The sequence below is a fragment of the Dromiciops gliroides genome, chromosome 3 (assembly GCF_019393635.1).
Source record: "Dromiciops gliroides isolate mDroGli1 chromosome 3, mDroGli1.pri, whole genome shotgun sequence".
NCBI lineage: Eukaryota > Metazoa > Chordata > Mammalia > Microbiotheria > Microbiotheriidae > Dromiciops > Dromiciops gliroides.
In genome coordinates this window covers 271,992,492-272,014,654 of record NC_057863.1, presented here as the reverse complement: position 1 = coordinate 272,014,654, position 22,163 = coordinate 271,992,492, and the positions used below count along the sequence as shown (strand labels likewise).

Sequence of the window (22,163 nt, the reverse complement as noted above, 5' to 3'; positions counted from 1 at the left end):
GTCTGAGATCAGATTTGAACTCCTGTCCTCCTGAATCCAGGGTTGGTGCTTTATCCACTGCACTACCTAGCTACCCTTGTCCTTTGTTTTTTTGTTTGTGTGTTCTTTTAATTAGTGAGGCAATTGGGGTTAAGTGACTTGCCCAGGGTCACACAGCTAGTAAGTGTTAAGTGTCTGAGCTCGGATTTGAACTCAGGTCCTCCTGAATCCAGGGCCGATGCTCTATCCACTGCGCTTGTCCTTTGTTTTTAAAGAGGACCAATGATATCATAAGGGTGGTGTCTTGGCTATTGCATGATTTGAATTTAAATGAGGCAGAGTTGCCCAAAATCACCAGCCCGACTCTTTCTTCCAGAGTCATTGAAATCCAGTGCCAAGACAAAAGTCAGGATACCTGGGGGTGGCATGGGATGCAGTGGATGACCTGTCATCTTCGATGTCTAACCAAGCTCTAAGTGATGCATAGCTCCTGCTTCAGCTGCCTTCATGGATGTTGGAACAAATTGTTCTCATTTACCCATTCTGCCATGGGGAAGTCTTCATGTGCTTGGGGTAGACACCCCCCATAACTCTCGGAATGGTTTAGCCCATCTGCCAAGATGGTTTACTGGGCTGTGGCCACTGTGCATGCTACCTGTGACTTCTTGGAGCCATAGGTGAGAGTTGAGTTGGGGTGTATGGGGTGTTCATGGAGGAATAGCACCTCAGGTGTGAGGACTTGCTGGGTCCTTTTCAGGGCTGTTCATCCACCTTTGGTCTCTACCTGGCACTCCATAAGCACCTAGAGAAGACATAGGAGGGGCTCTCCAATCCATCTTCAGTATATCTGTCAAAGTGATTTTCCAATCGCATGAGGGCAGAGATTAAAAATAAAAAGAGGTGGAGGCTGTGTAAACTGGGGCGGGAGTGTCCTGAGGCCTGGGGAGGGGAAGAGCAAGGTCAAGGTCAACCTTCTGGATGGGTTCCAGGTTTGAATCCCACTGAGTGAAATGGAGAACTTTTGTGCCCCTGACCCAAGGGACCCCAGTGAAGGTGTCCCTCCTGAAGTGCCCCATGCTGGCAGCTCCTCTTTGCTGTTTCTGCCCCTGCCCTGGCTGCTGATGTGATGAGTAACACAACAGCACCCAGTGCCCCAAAGGCTGCCAGTGACTCCATGGTGGGCTACATGCTTGGCCCCTTCTTCCTCATCACCGTAGTAGGGGTGGTGGTGGCTGTGATGATGTACATCCAGAAGAAGAAACGGGTGGACAGGCTCCGGCACCATCTGCTGCCCATGTACAGTTATGACCCAGCTGAAGAATTGCATGAAGCTGAGCAGGAGTTGCTATGTGAGGTGGGGGATCCCAAGGTGGTCCATGGTTGACACAGTAGCTACCAACATAAACAGATGCCCCTGCTGGATGTGAAGACATAAATGAGGGAAGCAGAACCCCCCCCCCCCCAACCACCACCACCAAAGGGGAGACCTTCTCACCTGTTACAAGAGTCCAGAACTGCTCATTTCTGCTATATCCCACTGGAGAGCCTCCCTCCTCAGCCTTGCCCTGTAGCAATAGGACGCACAATAGTCCCTTCCTTACTTGACCTGGGGGCTAGGAGGGCTGTCCTTTGACAAGAATCCTCATCTCTGCCTAGCTTTTCCTTCCTCCAGGCAGACTTGCCTGAAGCATTTTAGCAAACCCTAAAACTGGAGGGGAGGGGTAGGAATCACCTGGCCCTGTTGGACTCCTCCCTTCCCCAGAGATGTCCCAGCATGCTCAACCTTGCCCTTGCTGCTGTCAGGTGCTGGGTCATGGCTTCCTAGGGAGGGATTCATAGTGGAATCCTGTCTCTAGGGATGGCTTTGTTTATATTACACAGTATCTATTTTGTAAATAAAATGTTTTGTGGATGGGAAAAAAACAAAACAAAATAAAAACAAACAAAATCAGGGCTAGAGCACCCAGTAAAGACGGGGCAGGGAAGGGGGGGGGCGGGTGAGGATTTGTACATACACTTGTGTCCCCGACACAACATACGTTCATTGAGAATAGGGATTGTTTTATTTTTTGTACTTGTGTTTCCAGAGCCCAGCATAGTGCCTGGCACATAGGAGGCACTTAATAAATACCTATCTATTGATTGTTTGACCAATAATGCAACTCTCAGTCAGTCCTCAAGATGGAGACAGACACCTCAACTACAGTGGCTTGGAATAGATTTAGGACTATATATAACTCCTGGCAAATTTGAGGCAGGGATAAAGCCAAGACTACAGTTTTCAGTAGTCACTTGTTCTGGGAAAGAGAAGAGATAATACCTTCAAACAGCCCCCATAGTAAGGACACTGTTGATATTGCTGAGTTGTTTCTGACTCTTCATAATCCCCATTTGGGGTATTCTGGGCAAAGATACTGAAGTGCTTTTACCATTTCCTTCCACTGCTTATTTTACACAGCTAGGTGATGCAATAGTTATAGCGCTGGCTCTGGGTTCAAAAGGACTTGAGTTCAAATCTCACCTCAGAGGGGCAGCTAGGTGGCGCAGTGGATAAAGCACTGGCCCTGGATTCAGGAGGACCTGAGTTCAAATCTGGACTCAGACACTTGACATTTAACTAGCTGTGTGACCCAGAGCAAGTCACTTAACCCCCAATAGAATAAGGACTATGATTCCAGTCAAGCCTCAAGGCAGAGCATCATCCAAATACTCCCTAGATAATTCAATGGGGATTAATATAGATATTAGTGTAACACCCCTTTATCACCATGTATATTTATGCCTCCAAAGAGTTGAATTCACTTAAGTTGAATTCTGGACAAAAGCAATGAGGTCTCGAGGGATAGTCAAGACCAAAGTCTTCCATTCGCAGGAAATGGGAAAGTCTCGATGCTTTCAAACTGTAGAAGGATAAAGGTATTGGCATAGGGAATGCTCTGTGGCTATATATATATATCACAGCAGTGCTAAAAGTGACAATTTACCTAAAATAGAAATACAGGTGTAACCCTTTGGTTCCTGGGCTATTGCCCAGCAAGAGTTGCCATAGAAACACAAGACTCCAAAAATGGCTGAATGGCTCTGTGCCCGCACTTACTAGATGTTTTTGAACTTGGCATGAAAACTTCTAGGTAGGAGAAGAAGCATGAAGAGAATATATCTAAACATATTTCTGTCAAAAGCATCACATCCTTCCAGTCAACCAGCATCACAACCTTGGTATCATCAACTCTTCACTCTCACCCATCCCACATATCCAAACACATTCCAAATCATGTTTTTTCTACCTCTGTAAAGTCTCTCACATCTGTTCTCTTAGTTCTATAGCCACCACCCTAGTTCATCACCTTCTACCGGTTATTCTAATACCTTCTTTGCCCCATCGACCAATGATTATGTTCAAAGATACCAAAATACATTTCTGGAGGCAGGGGTAACAGATAACACTTTGTTTCCTCATCAAGCTACATTCTGGACTTCTCTCCCATGTCCCAGAAACTTCTTCATCCTGGGAGATCCCTCCAGACCTGGAATTCATACCTTAGAAGTATCCTCTATCATTTTGCCCCTTCTTTCAGATTGGATTGCTCCCTCTAATAGGATGAACCTCCCATTTAGAAAGGGTCCCCAGGCCAGCCATCTCTTCTATGTTATTCTTCATATGTTATCAGGCCACTCTCCAGACTTCCTAACCATAGCCCCTAACTCCTTTTCAACTTTCTTGTAGGGTTGTCTTTACTCATAAGTTCCTTGAGGAATGTAAGCACCTTGAAGGCTGAAACTGTCTTTCTTTTTTATTATATTTGTATTCCCGGTGCTTAGCATAGTGACTGACACATCGTAAGCACTTAAATGATTGTTGACTGACCAGTCATAACCCTGAAACTCACCAGATGTGTGGGATTATCCTTAACAGGCCCCAGAGATAGGATTCTTCTTGTACATACCATATGTAAAAGGAGAAAGCTGAGTAGTCATCTCTGGAACTGCCACACCACCATCCCAATATGTATAAAAACTTGGAGGACTAGAAGAACTCCCTCATCTCTAGCTGGCTATAAAGAATATCCCTTTAGAAAAGGACCTATATGTAGAAAAAAATTTACAACAGATCTTTTCGTGGTGGCAGAGAATTGGAATTTGAGGGGATGTCCATTGATTGGGGAATGCCTGAGCAAACTGTGGTATATGAATATAATAGAATACTATTGTGCTATAAGAAATGATGAGCAGGTGGATTTCAGAAAAACCTGGGAAGATTTATATGAACTAATGCAAAGTGAAATGAGGACCATTGTACATAGTAACAGCAATATTGGACCATGATCAACTGTGAATGATTTACTATTCTCAGTAATACAGTGATCTAAAACAATTACAAAGGACTTATAATGAAAAATGCTATCTACCTCCAGAGGAAAAAAAAAATCTAATAGTGTATCAATGAAGACTGAAGCATACTTTTTTTACTTTCTTAATTATTCTTGGTTGTTGTTATTTTTTGGTCTGTGTGTGTTTTTGTTTTTGTAGCATAGCTAATTTGGAAGTGTTTTGCATGACTGCACAAGTATAATCTACACCAAATTGCTTGCTTTCTCAAGAAAGGGGGAAGGGAGAGAAGGAGGGAATTTGGAACTCAACATTTTAAAATTAATGTTAAAAGGCTTGTTTACATCCAATTGAGAAAAATAAAATAAAAACTTAAATGTAAAAATTTTTGTTTACATGTAATTGAGAAAAAAATTCTATGAAAGGTCATCCACTAAATATAGAACTCAAAGAAATAGCTTTTATTCAAATTGATGCAGTGAATGGCCCAGATTCAATTTCATCATCTGAGTTACCATGGGTTTTCCCTACTATACTTGTGAGCCTTCCAGATTCTGGACAAAAGCAATGAGGTCTCGAGGGATAGTCAAGACCAAAGTCTTCCATTCGCAGGAAATGGGAAAGTCTCGATGCTTTCAAACTGTAGAAGGATAAAGGTATTGGCATAGGGAATGCTCTGTGGCTATTTCCTTTCTCCTTCCTTTTTTTCTCTTTTTCCTTCAGCCTTTGCACTTCTTACACCTCACCTCTCTTCTCATACAAGTTTATAATGGAAGCCCAAGACTCTTGGATAAGCGGTTCAAATGCCCTCCTCCTGGGAGTGAAGCTTTCTACCCCTAAAGTCGTCTTTGGGGGAATGCAATACAGAAGGAGTTCATGCCTGCCCATTCAGTCTCCTTATGCCAGCAAGTGCCTTTATTAAGACTAACACTCCAAGTAGTGCTTGAAAAGTAGGATTGGCATTAGCTATAGAGCTCCTAGGTGCCACAAAGTTCTGAACAAAGAAAGAACTACATCTCAAAACAGCCCTTGGGTGGGGACAGATCCAGGACTTTAGATCCTAACAGTTCCTAATTTGGGAATAGAGCCAGAATTGTGGCCAGCAGCACCTCTTAGTCAGCCATAGAGACACCCTGTAATCTCCAGAATAGGGATAGAGACAAGCTAGCCCCCAGAAGCTACTGGTGAGAGAAGGGTTAGAAAATGGACTACAACTTAATGCAGTTATCTGGGCAGAGATAGATCCAGGATAACAGTTAAAAGCCATCCCTGCTTAGGACTACAGGATAAAGCAAGGACTACATACCTCAAAGCAGGCACAGAACCAGAAGTGGCAGTCACTGAAACAAGTACCCTGGAACAAAAGTCCTATCATCTGCTGGGATAGAGGGAGAACTAAAATGTACCTCTTGGTAGCACCTGGATAAGTATACAGGCACAATTAGAGTTTTCAGCAGTCCCAAGAGCACAGACTGAGACAAAGTTACAAATTACTATCATCACTAAAGTCAGAGACAAGTGGAACAGTGGTTAGAAAGAGCCACCTAGGAGCAGCTAGGGGGTGCAGTGGATAAAACACCAGCCCTGGATTCAGGAGGACCTGAGTTCAAATCTAACCTCAGACTTGACACTAGCTGTGTGACCCTGGGCAAGTCACTTAACACTCATTGCCCCACAAAAAAAAGAAAAGAAAAAGAAAAAGAAAGAGCCACCTAGAAGATTGGTTCAAGTTTCTCTTCTCACACATACTGGATGTGTGACCCTGGGCAACTCATAACCTCTTAGTATTCTGGTAATTCTCCAAAACTATAACTTGAAGAAATGATATCCACCTGCACTGATAGAGGGAGTTTCTTCATGTCTGAATTCTATGTCCAGTCTCTCTCCCTATGCCCTATACACCCCAAAAGGGAAGACAAAGGCAGGAATGTATCTCAATAGATTCTAGGTAGGCATAGAGCCATGAATTCTATTTATATCTGCCCACAGGCAGAGGTGAAGCCAGGATTACAGTACAAAATAGGCTAACATTTACAGAGAGCCAGAACTGAGTCAGAACTGTGAGTCCCAGTAGGCCTTGGGGCAGAGACAATGGGATAAACCCAGAACTATAGCTTCTAGCTTGCTTTTTGGCAAAGTTATTTCTTTAATGAAGGCATGTGGAGAATGAGCCCCTCAGGATACCTCCATGTTAGGCAATCTGAGCATGTTCCAAAGGCAAGCCCCTTACACAAGGCAAGCCCCCATTATACTCTTATTGGCTCCCACACAGGAATATTGGCATGACTCCTGGTTTTAAAAGCTCCCACCATGAAATGGGGCAAAGTTCAATAAAAGGTCTCCAGCTCCTAGTATCACCTGAGGTTGGAATAGATGACCACAACTTCCAGGAGCCCTAGGATACACATAAAGAACCAGAACTCTAGAATTCTAGGGAGAAGACCTCTATCTTCTAGTCAGATCTGGACTAGTGTGACTAGATCTAGTCAGCCAGGACCAGAGTTCCCAGGAGCTCTTGGGCAGTCCCCAACATAGACTAGGCAGAGGCATAGAATTAGTACTTAAATGTCAACCAGGACCAAAATGTCAACCAGGACCAAGGGCAGAGAGTGAGAACAGAGTTTGGACTAAGCCAGTATCTCTCAGGGCTTCTATAGAGCTGGGACTATAGCTTCCTTGTCCCCATAGCAGCTAGGTGGCACAGTAGAGTATTGGGCCTGGAGTCAAGAAGACTTGAGTTAAAATCCATCATCAGACACCATGTAACCCTGGGCAAGTCACTTAACATCTGTTTGCCTTCGTTATAAAATGAGGGTAATAATAGTCCCTACCTCCCAGGTTTGTTGTAAGGATCAAATGAGACAATATTTGTAAAGAGCTTAACACAATGCCTGGCACATAAATAGGTGCTATATAAATGCTTATTTCTCTCCGTCTCTCTCCATCTCTCTCTGTCTCTCTGTCTCTCTGTCTCTCTGTCTCTGTCTCTGTCTCTGTCTCTGTCTCTGTCTCTGTCTCTCTCTCTCTCTCTCTCTCACACACACACACACACACACACATATCTGGTAGGAACAGAGACAAGACTATAACTCATCTATTCCTGAGATTGAAATAGAGCTCAAAGATTTCCTAGGCAAGGAAATAACCAGGACTTAAAGATTCCCTTCCTTCAACATTTCAAGTAGGGATATGGTCAGTTCAGGATTGTAGCTCCCAGTAACTGTAGTAGGAGGGGTAGTCCTAGGTCAAAGGTAAAAGAAGGTCTATAATTCCCAAGAACCCCCCTGGACAGAGAACCTTTTGCTTCTCAGCCAGCCAGGCAGAGAGCATTGCCACTGAGACTCAGGAAGCCAGGGACTCATTTGATGGACAACATTTACCATGAAGTTGTGAGAGTGGCAATGTTGAAATAAGATTCTGGGAAAGAATAAGCAAAAATTCATCTTGCTGATCCATGCATGAAGAAGGGCTGCATTGAGGGTATTAGAGAGGTTCACCCTGGCATGGTATGCCTTTCACGCCACCCTGAGACTCCTACACTCAAACTCACAGTTTGTTGCTATAAACCAGGGCTTCTTAAACTTTTTCCATTTGTGACCCCCTTTTAACCTGAGAAAATTTTACATGAACCTGAGTATATAGGGATACAAAATAAGTATACATAACCTTTTACTGTTGCCAAAATTTTCACAAACTGCACATTTAGTTACAGGACCCCATATGGAGTCAAGATCCACAGTTTAAGAAGATTTGCTGTAGACAATGATGACTGAAAGTTAAGGAGCCACTCTCCTCCTTCCCCTTCACTCCCACCCAGTGTCTACTGAAGCAGGTGATGGTGAAATGGATAGGTAAATCATGCACATTCACTTGACACATTCCTCTTCCCTTTCTCTATCTTTGTCTTCTGTTATATCCCTGACTATCTACTTTCTGTCCTTCCTCACTTCTGAGTACAGAAAAGGGTTACCAAAGTATGTAAGACTGGGCTACATTGATTACTCCATTTTAAATTACTTAAATAATTACCTTTGTTAGGTAGTAATATTACTTTATTCAATCAATCAAAGCTGAGTGTGAATAGCTCCTTTAATCAATAAAAGCCACTGTGTGAGAGACTTGGCTTTAAGGAATTGACTTAAGAGGAAAAAGCTATCTCAGAACTGGATAAAGATTCTGAGGAATAGCATCCCAGCACACCTCTGAGGAAAAAGGTAGGAATAAGCTGTGGACAAAGCAAAAGACCCAGGCTGGAGAAAATCTCTAGAAATAAGTCTGCCCCTTCCTCAAATTCTCTGTCTCTCCATAGATACTATAATATAAACTGCTGTCCTGTTTCCCAAACATTTCCACTAAACTGAATTTCACCTCAATCACCTCAAAGGTTAACCAGAGATAGATATAAATGTAAAGTTAGACAGAGCCTGCATAAATATTAGAAATTTTCCTAATTGGAGTTTTGAAGTAACTGTGATTTTACCTAAAGTAAATCCCCTAAAGCAGAAAAGGAAAGAACCATGTGGGTCTTAGGGACCCTTATATTGCTCCCTAGCTTTAATAAAGTTGATTATTATAACAAGATGTTACAGATAAAAAGTTCCATAAGTCCCTTATTGGCTATAGCATCTCCCCGATACCAAAGCAGCCCTTGATCCAGATGAATAATTTTCTCCATCACTTACTATCATTGTTTGTGACTATGAACTTATTTCTTTTTATGTATATGTAAATGTCTACAATGACTCCAGTTGTTAGAAATGGGGAGATGAAATTCCTTTTGCTTTTAAAGAGACAATGTGGTTCTTCTTCATTGGAAGGTAATGGGTGGGGGCGGAAGGAACCCATTTTGGATACTCACAAGAGAGAGACACCATACAAATCTACACAATTGTCCCTTAGATTAGACAGAGAAGGTAATGAAACAGACACAAATGCATAAAGAAAAAGCTTCACTCACAGTGCTGAAAAATGTTAGCATTAAAACTGCTGGTGCTGCTTTTATCTATTATCCAGGTGCTGAATATTTTTCCTGCCTTTTTAGCCTGAAGCATTTATATTGCAATTCCTAACAGCACTGAGACATTTGTGGTGCTGTTTAGTGCACCTGTTCAATAGCTAAGAGCTCTCCCTGCACCTACAAATTTGTATAATTTAGCTCTATTTTGTCTTTACATAGGCTCAACTTGCTATGTGTAGACTCATCTCTCATGCTACATTTACATAGTAGAGTTTATTTTATCATTTAAGAAGGAATATTATAATCCAGAAATGGGCAGAAGATAAACACAGTTCTCAGCAGCCATTAGGGTTAGGGGCAGGAAGAGTTATAGCTCTCCTTTGCATCACTTCTGGGGGTAGAGGGTGAGGATAAAAGTATATCTATGAATATTGTAAGGTCAGATAACTTTGAAAGACTTGGGAATTCTGAGCATTATAATAACCAACCACAATTCCAGAGTACTATGACACAGGCTACCCATCTCCTGACAGAGAGGTGAAGAATTCATAGTGCAGATTTATATGTATGTTTCTATTTGTATGAATATGTGTATTATATATGTATATCTATTGGAAATTTGTTTTGCTTAACTTTGCATGCTTCTAAGAGGGGTCTTGTTTTTTCTTTCTCAGTTGGGAGAAGGTAAGTAAAAGGGAAAGAAGACAGATATTTGCTGATTTTTTAAAACAAAATTTAATTAAAAAATGTATACATGTGAATAACTAACCCATGAGGTAGGCATAGAGAAAAGACTATAGTTCTCAAAAGCATATGAAATAGAGATGTCCAGGAAATATGGTAGAATCACAAATTTTGAGAGTTGGAAAGGAATTCAGTGGTTCTCTACACCAACCCAGAAACCAAAAGAAATCCTGCTATACCATACTTGACAAGTGGTGATCCAGCATCTGCTTAAAGACATTTAAGGAAGGAAAACCCAAAGTATTTTGAGAAAGGCCATTCCACTCTTTGGACAGTTTTAACTGTTAGGAAATTTTTCCTGCCATTAGCCTGAATTTTCCCCTTTCAACTTCTTGGTCTTGCTCTCTGGGACCAAACAGAATAATCCTTTCTCTTTATGGCACCCCTAACTAACATGTCCTCACTGTCTTCTCTTTTCTAGGCTCAACATCCCCTGTTCCTTCAACCAATCCTCATGTGACATGTTGTACTTATGGCCTTTCAACATCCTGCTTGCCCTCCAGACACATTTTAGCTTATCAACGTCCTCTGTAAATTGTAGTTCCCAGAACTGACCATAATATTCCATATAAGGTCTGATGAGGGGTGGGTACACTGGATGATCACATTGATATTTTGGAAGTTATGTCCCTTAATGCAGCCCAAAATCAAATTAGCTTTTTTGACGGCTGCATCACATTACTGACTCATATTGAGTTTACAATCCATTAAAATTTCAGATATTTTTTCAGAAAAAACTACCATCTAACTACTCCTTCCCTACAAATAGGATAACATTTATAAAGTATTTAGCACAATGCCTGGGATGTAGTAGGCACTACATAAATGCTTATTGCCTTCCCCAATTTTATGCTTGTGAAGTTGATTGCTTTTACTCGAGTTTATATTTGTGTCTATTGATGTATATCTTTCTAAATGTAAGGATGTGGGTGTGTGGGTGCTGTTTTGTTTTTGCCTATATAAATTATGTGTGCCTACATGGATCTGTCTAGATATGGCTTGCAGGGAGGCAAAAAATAAATATTTCTAGCACCTCCTCCTACCCTTCTCTAAGGAAAACTTTGATTCCTGTCAGGAGGGAAAGCAGGAGTTAGGACCAGAGGTTGACCATTCTGCTTTCCTCAGAGAGGTTAGAATTATATCCATCTGCTCCTGTAAACATTGTTAGTTGTGTGTGTGTGTGTGGGGGGGATAATCTTCAGGTTCAAGCTACATTCTTCATCACTTAATAGGTAAAGAGAGTCCCAAGCTACATATCCAAAGGCTTGACTCCTTTTCCACCAAATATCGGATCATGTAAGTCTTTCCATGCTTCTCTGTATTCATCAAATTAATTTCTTACAGGATTGATTGTCTTATTTTCCTGTTTCTTACAGGACAATAATATTGCACTACATTCATTTTTGATAATTTGGCTAACCATTTCTGGATATCCAAATTGTTTCCAGTTCTTTGCCGTCATAAAAGAAATACTTATATGAATATTTTGGTGTATACGGAACATTTCTTTTTGACAGTGTCCTCCTTGGGTTATATTCCTAGCAGTGGGATCTCTGGGTCAAAAGGCATGGACATTTTAGTCACTTTATTTACATAATTCCAAATTGTTGTCCAGAACAGTAGTACTAGTTCATAGCTCCATAAATGCACTAGTGTACCTATCTTTTCACAATTCTTCCAACATTGACTATTTCCCTATTTTGTCACTTTTGATAATTTGTTGGGTGAGAGGTGAAACCTTACGGTTATCCTGATTTGCATTCATCTTAGTATTAGTGATTTGGGTCATTCTTTCTGCTGGTTGTTAAAAAGTTGTGATTCTTCATTTGAGAACTGTTTGTTCATATCCTTTGACCACCTATTTATTGGGAAATAGCTTTTGATTTTGCCTATTTCTGTCAGATCTCTATATATTTTGAATTTTATTGTTGGATAGTTTTTGTTGTATGGTTTCAGTCATGTCCAACTCTTTGTGAATTCATTTGGGATTTTCTTAGCAAAGATATTGGAGTGGCTTGCCATTTCCTTCTCCAGCTCATTTTGCAGATAAGGAAACTGAGGCAAACAGGATTAGGTGACTTGACCAGGGCCACAAATCTGGTAAGTGCCTGAGGCTGGATTTGAACTCAAGAAGATGAGTTTTCCTGCTTCTAAGCCCAGTACTCCATTGCACCACCTAGATTTCCCTATATCTTGGATACTATCCCCTTGTCCAAGAAATTTGATACAAAGTTCCCTCCCAATCCATCCCCAGTTCAAGGCTTCCTTTCTTATCCTACATGCATTGATTTTGTTTGTGCAAAAGTTTTTCAATTTCACATAATCAAAGTGATTTATCTTTTATTTCCCTTATCCATTTGGTTGAGAATTTATGTACTTATAGCTATGAAAAGAATATGTTCTGTTACTCTCTTAATTTGGGGGGTATGATTTTTAATATTCAGATTATAGAATTATTTTAAATTTATTGTGGAATATGGTGTAAGATGCTAAACTTAATTTCTGCCAGGCTATTTTGCAGTTATCCCAACAGTCCTTATCAAAAGAAAATTCTTTCCCTAAGTAATTTATGTTTGGGTCTTATTGAAAAATGGGTTGTTTGATTATTTCTGATTCTTCCTTGTCTAGTCTATTAAATTTATTTCCTTTTTAATGTTTTAAGCAATAATAAATTATTTTGCTGCCTTATAATATAGTTTATGGTGGTGAATATGGCCAACTTTTCCCAGGAGTTTGGCTAAGAACTTGATTTTTTGGTACTCAAGTGCAAGACTTTACGTTTAACCCAACTGAATTCTATTTTGTTAGACTAAGCCCAATGCTCTAGACTGTAATAATTCTTTTCGATTTTGACTCTGTTCCTCATTGTGTTAGCTATTCCTCCCAGTTTTGTGTCATCTTAAAATTTGATATGGATATTATCTATATCTTTATCCAAATCATTGATTGAAAATATTAAATAGCACAAGGTCAATCACAAATCTGTGGAATATACCACTGGAGGGTTCTGGCTACATTGGTATTGAGCTACTAACAACTACTCCTTGAGATCAGATATGGAACCAGATTTAAATACATCTGATTTCATTTTCATGTAGTTTACATTTTTCCATCTTTTCCCCAAGAATAGTATAAGTTACTTTATCAAAAGCTTTGCTAAATTATAGGTAAAATATATTCATAATATTTTCCTCATTTACTAGTTTAGTAATCCTGTTGAAAAAAGAAATGAAGTTAGTCTGGCATGACCAGATTTGGTGTTGATGAAGTCATTTAGGCTCTTTTTAATCACCATTTGCCTATCTAGATATTTACTACTGTCTTTTAAATGATCCATTCTAGAATTTCTCATGGAACTGGCCTATAGTTTGCAGACTCTATTGAAAATTAAGACAATATTTTCCCTTGTCTAATCTTTTTGCACCTCGCTAATTTTCTGTTACTTTCTATCATACTCCGTCATAAAGAATTAGCTCATTTTAAGCCTAGTGACAATATAATGGACTTTAAGGTCCATTTAATTCCTTTGCCTGTACCTTTATGGAGTTTATTTTTTACAAAATAAATCACAATTGCATTGAGCCGTTAGGAAGATTCATAATCTTTTATTCATTTCTTTTGAGTTAGCCTCTTTACTTTTTGTAGTTGAGTCAAAATTTAGCTTGCTATAGACATTTGGGTAGTGAAGCAGCATATAATATTACAATGTGTGAATAGACAGACTTGAACATGGGAATTTAGGGAAAGAGAAACTTGGAACTTTTGTCAGTCCTCGAATAGGTAAGTATAGCTATTGTTATAAGCCCAAGTCTTTTACTCTGAATTGCCTGTAGGTCCAATGACGCGCCTTGATTTCTCTATTCTCTGTTGAAACTCAGTCATACCCTTTCTTTTTCCTTTTACTTGGGCTACTAATTCTGCCTCAGCTCTGTATGAATTCTCTCCCTCCTCTTTTCTTCTAAATCTTTGGAATTTCTATCCAGTTCTGAGAGAACTCCTCCTTTTATACTAGTTTCTCAGAATGAGACTAGGTCATTTACACAATAGCTTTGATTGGCCTGTTCAGGTCCATTCTGATTGATTCTATCAGAACAGTTTTTTACCAAACAAGGGTAATTACTTTTTTTTAAAAAGTGAGACAATTGGGGTTAAGTGACTTGCCCAAGGCCACACAGCTAGTGTCAAGTGTCTGAGGTCAGATTTGAATTCAAGTCCTCCTGACTCCAGGGCCGGTGCTCTATCCACTGCACCACGTAGCTGCCCCAAAGAGTAATTAAGTTGGGTGAGATAATCAGTGGAGTTCTCTCTGTCTTTGTCTCTCTGTCTCTCTCTCTCCCTCGGCTCTGCCCCAGCAGGGAGGAGAGAAGAGTTAAGAGGGAAATGATGGTCGATAAGGAAATAGTTACAAGCAAAATAAATTTCGCCTTTTGAGTAGATCATATGGGGGGATTAAAAGGAAAGAAAAAAGTCTAAGAAGCAATGATTGAAACCTATGTGAGGCAAAGAAAGGGGGCAGTAAAACAGATGTAGAATGTTTCAATTAAGATTACTGGTTGTTAGATCGCCTAATGCAATCTTCAATTTTGTAACAAAATGAGACACTCGTAAGTCATTGTGCAGTTAACAGAAAAGGAGTTTACTTTGCCCTAACAGAGCAAGTATAAGCAACAAGGATACAGTAGCACTTATCTTCTGCTTGAGTAGACTAGGCCTCTCATTTCCTGCTCGTCAGCAAGTCGGCATGACAGGTTATACTGTCACATGGTCTCAGGCACCCACTAAGTCTGAGAACAATGACTTCACATGGTTGGGACTTTTTAGTAGACCAGGAAGCTTGGTCAGGGAGACAGGGGCTAATCAGGTCCTATGGACAGCTTTGTTTCTTTTTAGGGAAAGGACAGAGGAAGGAAGGAGGTCAGGACCTAACTTTGGGGAGGAGGAAAATATTGGTAGATATTAGCTTTATCACACTAATACTTCTTATATTCTTTTTCCTCTACCATCCTTTTGTTTGGGGTAAAGGAATGGGAGGCGGGGCACAATCAAAGAAAGAAAAAGGTATAAAAATTAAGATGAAGAGAATTAGACAGTTCACAATCATATAAATGAATAACATACCAATAAAATGGAAGAGTATAACAGAATAGGGTATCTAGGTGGTGCAGTGGATAGAGTGCCAGGCTTGGAGTGAGGAAGACTCATCTTTCTGAGTTTAAATTTGGCCTCAGACATGTACTAGTCATGTGACCCTGGGCAAGCTACTTAACTTTGACTCAGGTTCCTCATCTGTAAAATGAGCTGGAGAAGGAAATGACAAACCACTCCAGTATCTTTGCCAACAAAACCCCCAAAATGGGGTCATGCAGTCAGACATGACTGAAATGACTGAACAACCACATACTAGATTAGAAAGCAGAACTCAACAATATGTTGCTTACAAAAAACAAACTTGAAACATAATGTTTCACACAGAGTTAAAATAAAGGACTGGAACTGAATTTATCATGCTTTAAATGAAATTTTTAAAGTATCTCAGACAATCATGATCTCAGACAAAGCAATAGTAAAAATAGACATGGCTAAAAAAGAGAAACTACATTATAACAGATAATGAAACAATAGCAATACTTAATATATTTGCACTGAATAGCATGAAAATAAGTACTTGAAGGAAAAGTTAATTGAATTATAAGGAGAAACAGCAAAACTATTATAGTTGGGTACCTCAGTGTCCCTCTTGAGGTAGTTAAAAAGCACAGTGGATAGAATGCTGGGTCCTGAGTCAGAAAGATGCAAGTTCAAAACCACCCTCATATACTTAAAACTGTGTGAACTTGGGCAAGACACTTAATCTCTGCCTCAGTATCCTCAATTGTAAAATGGGGATAAGAATAGGAACTACCTTCGAGGGTTGTTTCGAGGATCACATGAGATAATATTTGAAAAGCATTTAGCACAGTGCCTGGCACATAATAGTTGCTATATAAATACTTAGTCTTTTCTCTTTTCTCTTCCCTCTTTCAGGCCTAGACAAATCTAACAATTAAAAAGTATATATTAAGGATCTATACAGAATTTGAGAAAAGTTAGATATAATGCATTTCTGGAGATTATTCAATTGGAATAAAAAGGAATTCACCTATTTCTCCTTTGTACATGGCCCTTTTACAACACTTTATCACACACTAGAGAATAAGAGCTTCATAAACAAAGCCAGAAAGGATAGGTTACATGTTGAAAACAGAATCAGGATCTAAAACTATATGAATAGGCTTAAACTTTGGGTCAAATCTAATAAGATAAAAACATGACCAGGATCAGTGTAAAATACTTTATTTCTTTTTTTAAAAAATCAAACTCAGAATTATATGATGGGGAAATTGGGACTAGATAATTTATCTGAAAATATGTTGGACTGCAATTTCTACAGGAGTCAACATTGTGACATGGTAGTCAAGGTGGCTAATTCAATCTTGGGCTGCATTAAGAGAGGAACAGGGTATAGAACAAGGGAGATGAAAGCCTATTGGGGTCTGCTCTGGGCAGCATGTAGCTAGAGGACTGTGTTGTATGTGCTATGATATGAGTACCACCGAGTTTTAGGAAGGCTGTTGATTAGCTAGTGACTGTGTAAAGGAGGTCAACCAAGATGATGAAGGACATTGAAATCATGGAGTACAGCCTGAAAAGGAAATGAAAAAGAAAATTAATGGGAGAAATATCTCCTGTTTTAGTTCATGTGGCAGGTAACTGCTGCTAAATATATATTTACCACAACATAGAAATTATGGAGGTAAAAACCTAGGTTTTATTATTATGCTCAAGCATAGGTTCATGTCTCTGAAAAAAACCTGAATAATCATGAGGTTTCTGTCAAGGCTTCTTAAAGGCAAATTTATGTCAGAGTGACAGAGAAATAATTTGGTTACTTATTATAATCTTGTACATTTTTCTTAGAGCATAAAAGTTAAAGAGAAAATAGACCCATATTCCCATATGAACTTCAATGTCATAAAAGTTGAACAAATATAATTAAATAGTCATAATTTTATATAACCCCTAAGGAAACAAACCTTGTCAAATAAACTCTATGGGTAAACTAAGTCTGGCTACAGATTGTCAAGTCTTTAGTTGAAATAGCAGGGTAGCAAACCTGCCACCCTGGGGATATCCTGTGGATTTCCCCACTCCAAAAACCATGCAAAAGCTTCTTATACATTTAGGAGTTGAGGGGAAGGAGGTAGCCTGAGGTAGCAAGGCCTGGTTGTGAGACAACCCCTCCCCCCAAGTGGCCCTTGCCAATCCAGACAAGGAAAGCTGCTTCATTCTGGCTGTTTGGCCCTTCATACCTTGAATTGCATGCAAGGCAAAGAGGCAAGGACACTAGAAGAAACTGAGATCCACCTTCAGCTGGACTCCCCCACCAGGTAAAATCCCTGCATGGGGAGCACCCAGGGTGTGGTTCAGTTCAACCTAGTCACCGAGAGGACATTATTGAAATTCTGACACTACAAGGATCATTTAAGGGAGTGGCAAGTAATATTACATTTGGTATTAACAATTTCTGTCATTATATTAACAATTTTCTGTCCGATTAAACTACATTTCAAGGATTCACAAATAGACTAATTGAGGAAGAGGTTTAACACATTTCTAAGGAGTCAGGGACAGTTGAGATTCTTTGGCTTCCTATCTAAGGCTTAAGGCTTTTAGGTAAATTTTCACATCCCAAGGGACAGGTTCTGTTCAGATGAGGTTAATATTAAGACAGATTTCTAGATAACCAAAATTTGCAGGAGGAATGGCCCTGAATCACAAATAATAAAAGGAAATTTAAAATTCCCATAACAGAATGTTTAACTTGTCCAAGAGAAAGATTTAGAGGTTATCTATCTTCAAATATTTTGATGTGGAGAAGGAATTAAGAGACTTAGCAAAAGTAGGAGTAGTGGGTAGAAGTTACCTAGACAGATTTAGGGCTGCTGTAAGGATGAAATTCTTTCTTTTGTTTCCTTTTTTTTTTTTTGGTGGGGCAATTTTTTTTTGCAGGGCAATGAGGGTTAAGTGACTTGCCCAGGGTCACACAGCTTAGTAAGTGTCAAGTGTCTGAGGCTGAATTTGAACTCAGGTCCTCCTGAATTCAGGACTGGTGCTTTATCCACTGCACCACCTAACTGCCCCCAAGAATGAAATTCTCAACAATTAGCACGATCCTAAAGTGGAACGGACCCCCTTGGGAGGTTATAGGTTATTAGAGACGATTCTTAGTCATGTATAAGTTGAACCAAATGACCTTTGAGATCTCTCCCATCTAACAGAAGGCTACAGGCAGAAAACTACAAACACCTCAAAAGAATTGGAATTGTAACACCTGCTTTTAAAACATCCTACTTCTATATTTAATTCTCTGGCAACATTTCTAGACAATTTGAAACTTCTTTTCTGATTAGTAATTTTCTAGATAGATTTTTGAGGTTATATCTTCATGAGCTTCTTAACCTATTTTTCTAAATACGTTTCTTGCCTTCTAGTTAACTTTCCAGCTTTTAAACTCTTTTATACTGAAGTTAAAATTGGGTCATTCTGTGTCAAGCTGAAACTTTTTAGCTACATTTGTAGTTTCCTAGTTTCTTTTTTGGAGCATTGTGTTTAGATTTAAACTTTTTAGAAGCTAAATAGGCTCTTTCCATTGGTCTTGATAGAATTCTGCTAATATTTTGCTAATTTGCTGATAATTTTGCTGATATTTAATGTTTTGGTATCAATATTTTTTTTAAAAGACATTGATCTTTTTTGCTTCCAAGCGGTCTTTTTTTTTTCCCCCTCCTTGTGAGCCAGACATGTTAACCTTTCTTCTATATCTGTTGCTTTCAATTTAGATCTCTCACACCTACTATGAAATCCTCTTGGCCAGCAGAAATGCTAGGCTGTATTGTGTATATGTTATTTAAAGCTTATAACTATGAGAAAGATAAGGGAGAGAACATTCTTTACTTTAGGGAGATGAAAGGTTTGATCCTCAGAAGCTGATATGGGCACTGGTTGCTATTAAGTAAAGGGGAAAAGATGTTACTAGAATTGTAAGCCTGGCTTATGAATTCAGGGCTCAGATACTCCTAGAAATAAAAACATGAGCCATTGAGGCAGGCCACAGAATGAGTTAGCTCACCTCCATTTTTGAACCAATGGTAAGGCATTCTTGGCAGGCTAGGTGTGAAAAGAATACCTTCTCTCCCTTCCCATCTTTCCCACTCTGGAGAGTTGAAAGAAAACCATGCCTATTGGAAAGAGGGTCTTACTCCTCCTGGCTGCTTAGCCTGCCTTTCTCTCTATAAGTTCTGCACACCAGGTGTTATCCATAACATATATATAAAACAAGGTTACTCTGGTCCACCCAGGTCTACAAGAAGTCATTCAGACTTTTTAAGATCCTCATTTCCTTCCATCTTTGTGTAGGGAAGGCCTGTAGCCAAGAAAGTTTTGAAGGCCCCAATATACATATGAAAGGCCAGGAAAGCAGTTAGACTGCGGATAGACAATATGCCTTTTCACCTTTTTGTCATTTGCATGAGAAAGTGAAAGGATTCTGGAATTAAGAAACTGGTTAACCTTAGACTCTGAAAGCTATAGGAAGTTTGCTGCAAGAGTAGACTTTAAGAGAATGTTGACTAGGTGTAATTTAGCTTAAATTGGTCCTTAAGTTATTGTTGACTCTGCGTCAAACACATTCTCTCTCAGCAAAGACCCTTCCCTTGTGAACTCATGAAATAGAGGTGAAAAAATGGATTTAAATCTTAAAGTATCTGTGAGCTAGGCACAACTCTATGTTCTAAAGAGCTTAGCACCTGGGGAAAGGAGTTTCCTGGGGAGAAAAGACCATTCTAATTAAGAGTCTGAGAAACTGAGTTCTTTATGAAAACAATCCAGGTAGAGTTTTTTCCCTAGTCTGATGGCTGGGTGTATTGAGGGTTCTCTTGACTTTCTAGAAGAACTGTAGTAGGGAGGAAAAAAAAGGTCATGTGCATTTAGTTTTTTGTTTCATTTTGTTTAGGCAATTGGGGTTAAGTGACTTGCCCAGGGTCACAGAGCTAGTAAGTGTCAAGTGTCTGAGACTGGATTTGAACTCAGGTCGTCCTGAATCCAGGGCCAGTACTCTATCCACTGCACCACCTAGCTGTCCCTTGTGCATTTAGTTTTAAGCTAAAAGGGCAATGACAGACACCAGACATCCTCTTATATCAAAGGAATAGGTCGCCAGCTGAGGACTCCCAACTGAAGAAAAAAAAAATTCTACAACTTTCTGCCCACTGGGGTCAGGCCTGACAGTGACTCTCAGGAACTACCAGCAAAGCAGCAGGTATATAAGACCAGCAAATACTGCAGGTCTCACAGATACTAGACTCCTGACAGAGGAGGAAGGCCACACAAGACGACTGAGGATTTCACTCGGTGGGAGTAGTGAGATGATAGCACAAGATATTGGTAGCTTGTATGTGGACTGAAAAGCAGGACATTTGAGTCTTGGTTCTACCACTAACTAGCTGTGCTTAGTTTGGGTAAGTTGGTGACTCTTCTTTTGCCTCAGTTTCTTTGTCTGCAATGTGAGAATTTGACTAAATGATTCTGTCTAGTTCTTAAATCCTATGATTCAATCAATACTTTTAAGCAGCTGTTATTTGGTCATGTGACCAACAAGGTCACTTGAGCGAGCACAGATAACAGGAAGCTGGGAATCTGTATATGTATGAAAGGAAGATCTCAGTCTGGTCACACCAGCTGCCCCTTCTTCCGTTTGGATTACCCATCTCCTTTCTCCATATGTTGGAAGACAGAATGTCTTCCTCTACACTAAGTGGACCCAGCTGGAAGCAGTCAGAGACAATTAAATCTAATCATACTGGCATGACCAAAAAATAAGGACAAGAGGCAGAGTCTGCACAAGGGCTCAGCTACACTGGTAGAATCCCTGTGGGTCATGGAGGAGGAACTCCTAAAGAATGAGGCTTAGGAAAGGGACATAGACTCACATAGACATAGAGGGATAAGCAGGACTGAAGGCTGGAGACCCAGCCTAAAGGAAATTTTATGAACCCTTAAAGCACCTATTCTTGGGACAGTTTTCTGTGGTACTTACTCATGTGTTGTCTTAAAACTTTTTTTTTTAAATAAAAATAGAATTTCTTAAGAGAAAGGAATATGGCTGGAGAACACATCACCTTGGTGACTGTCCCTCTGGAGTAAGAGAAGACCTCATTTTTTGTATCTTTACAAAACAAAAGGGAGGGAAGGGCATTACAAAGAACTGAGAGGGAAACAAGAGGGAGGGGATTTGGAATAATGGGGCATCAGTAAGATACAAACATTTAATTTTTATATGTTCTATGCTATATTTGGATTGTAAGCTTCTTGGAGTCAGGGAAGATTTTTCTTTTGTCCAACACCTGGCACAGTATGACTATTCTAAGGAAGGAAACTAAGTGGGGACTACCCCAGTAGAAACTTCATTTTATTACTTGGCTCCAATGAACCCCCTTAAGCTCTCATTGCTACCATTGTTTATAACTACTTTCCAGACATCTTGATTCCATAAATACTGTATCTTGTCACTGCTAAATACCATTATCACATTTGTGTATACACTAGCATGTTTTTGTTGTTCAGTCATTTCAGTTGTGTCTAACTCTTTGTGACCAGATCTGGGGTTTTCTTGGCAAAGATACTGGAGTGGGTTGCCATTTCCTTCTCCAGCTCATTTTTACAGATGAAGAAACAGAAGCAAACAGGGTTAGTTAACTTGCCCAGGGTCACATAGCTGGTAAGGCCAGATTTGAACTAAGTTCTTCCCGACTCCAGGCTTGACACTCTATCTTCTTTACTACCTAGCTGCCCATCCATGGTGGCCATAGTAACCTTTGCTCACCTCACCTCCATATGGCAAGGGACTTGTAAGCATTCTCCGTATTTATTAAGAACCTCTCTTGAACTCACTTAGGCCCTCAAATCTAAATCCCTTTGTACCACCCCTGCCACAGGCACTTGCACCTCCCTTCACAAACTATATGGACCTCAGAAACTTGCCATTTTAAATAGTGGCACAATACAAGATGTGATCTCTAGTCTCTCAGCACTGCTCAGAATACTAACATTGTTGGAT

At 39.9% G+C, this 22,163-nt stretch overlaps 1 protein-coding gene across 1 annotated transcript; it reads left to right on the top strand.

Moving 5' to 3' along the window:
* The first annotated feature begins 1,105 nt into the window (after nt 1–1,105).
* On the top strand, nt 1,106–1,363 carry LOC122745717 (small integral membrane protein 29-like). The gene has a single exon (XM_043991135.1). It carries the CDS (start codon nt 1,106–1,108, stop codon nt 1,361–1,363), a length of 258 nt encoding a protein of 85 aa, XP_043847070.1.
* The last annotated feature ends 20,800 nt before the right edge of the window (nt 1,364–22,163 follow it).

What these genes read in the sequence shown, in the direction of transcription:
- LOC122745717 (XM_043991135.1), top strand. Translation starts at nt 1,106, where the DNA reads ATGAGTAACACAACAGCACCCAGTGCCCCAAAGGCTGCCAGTGACTCC.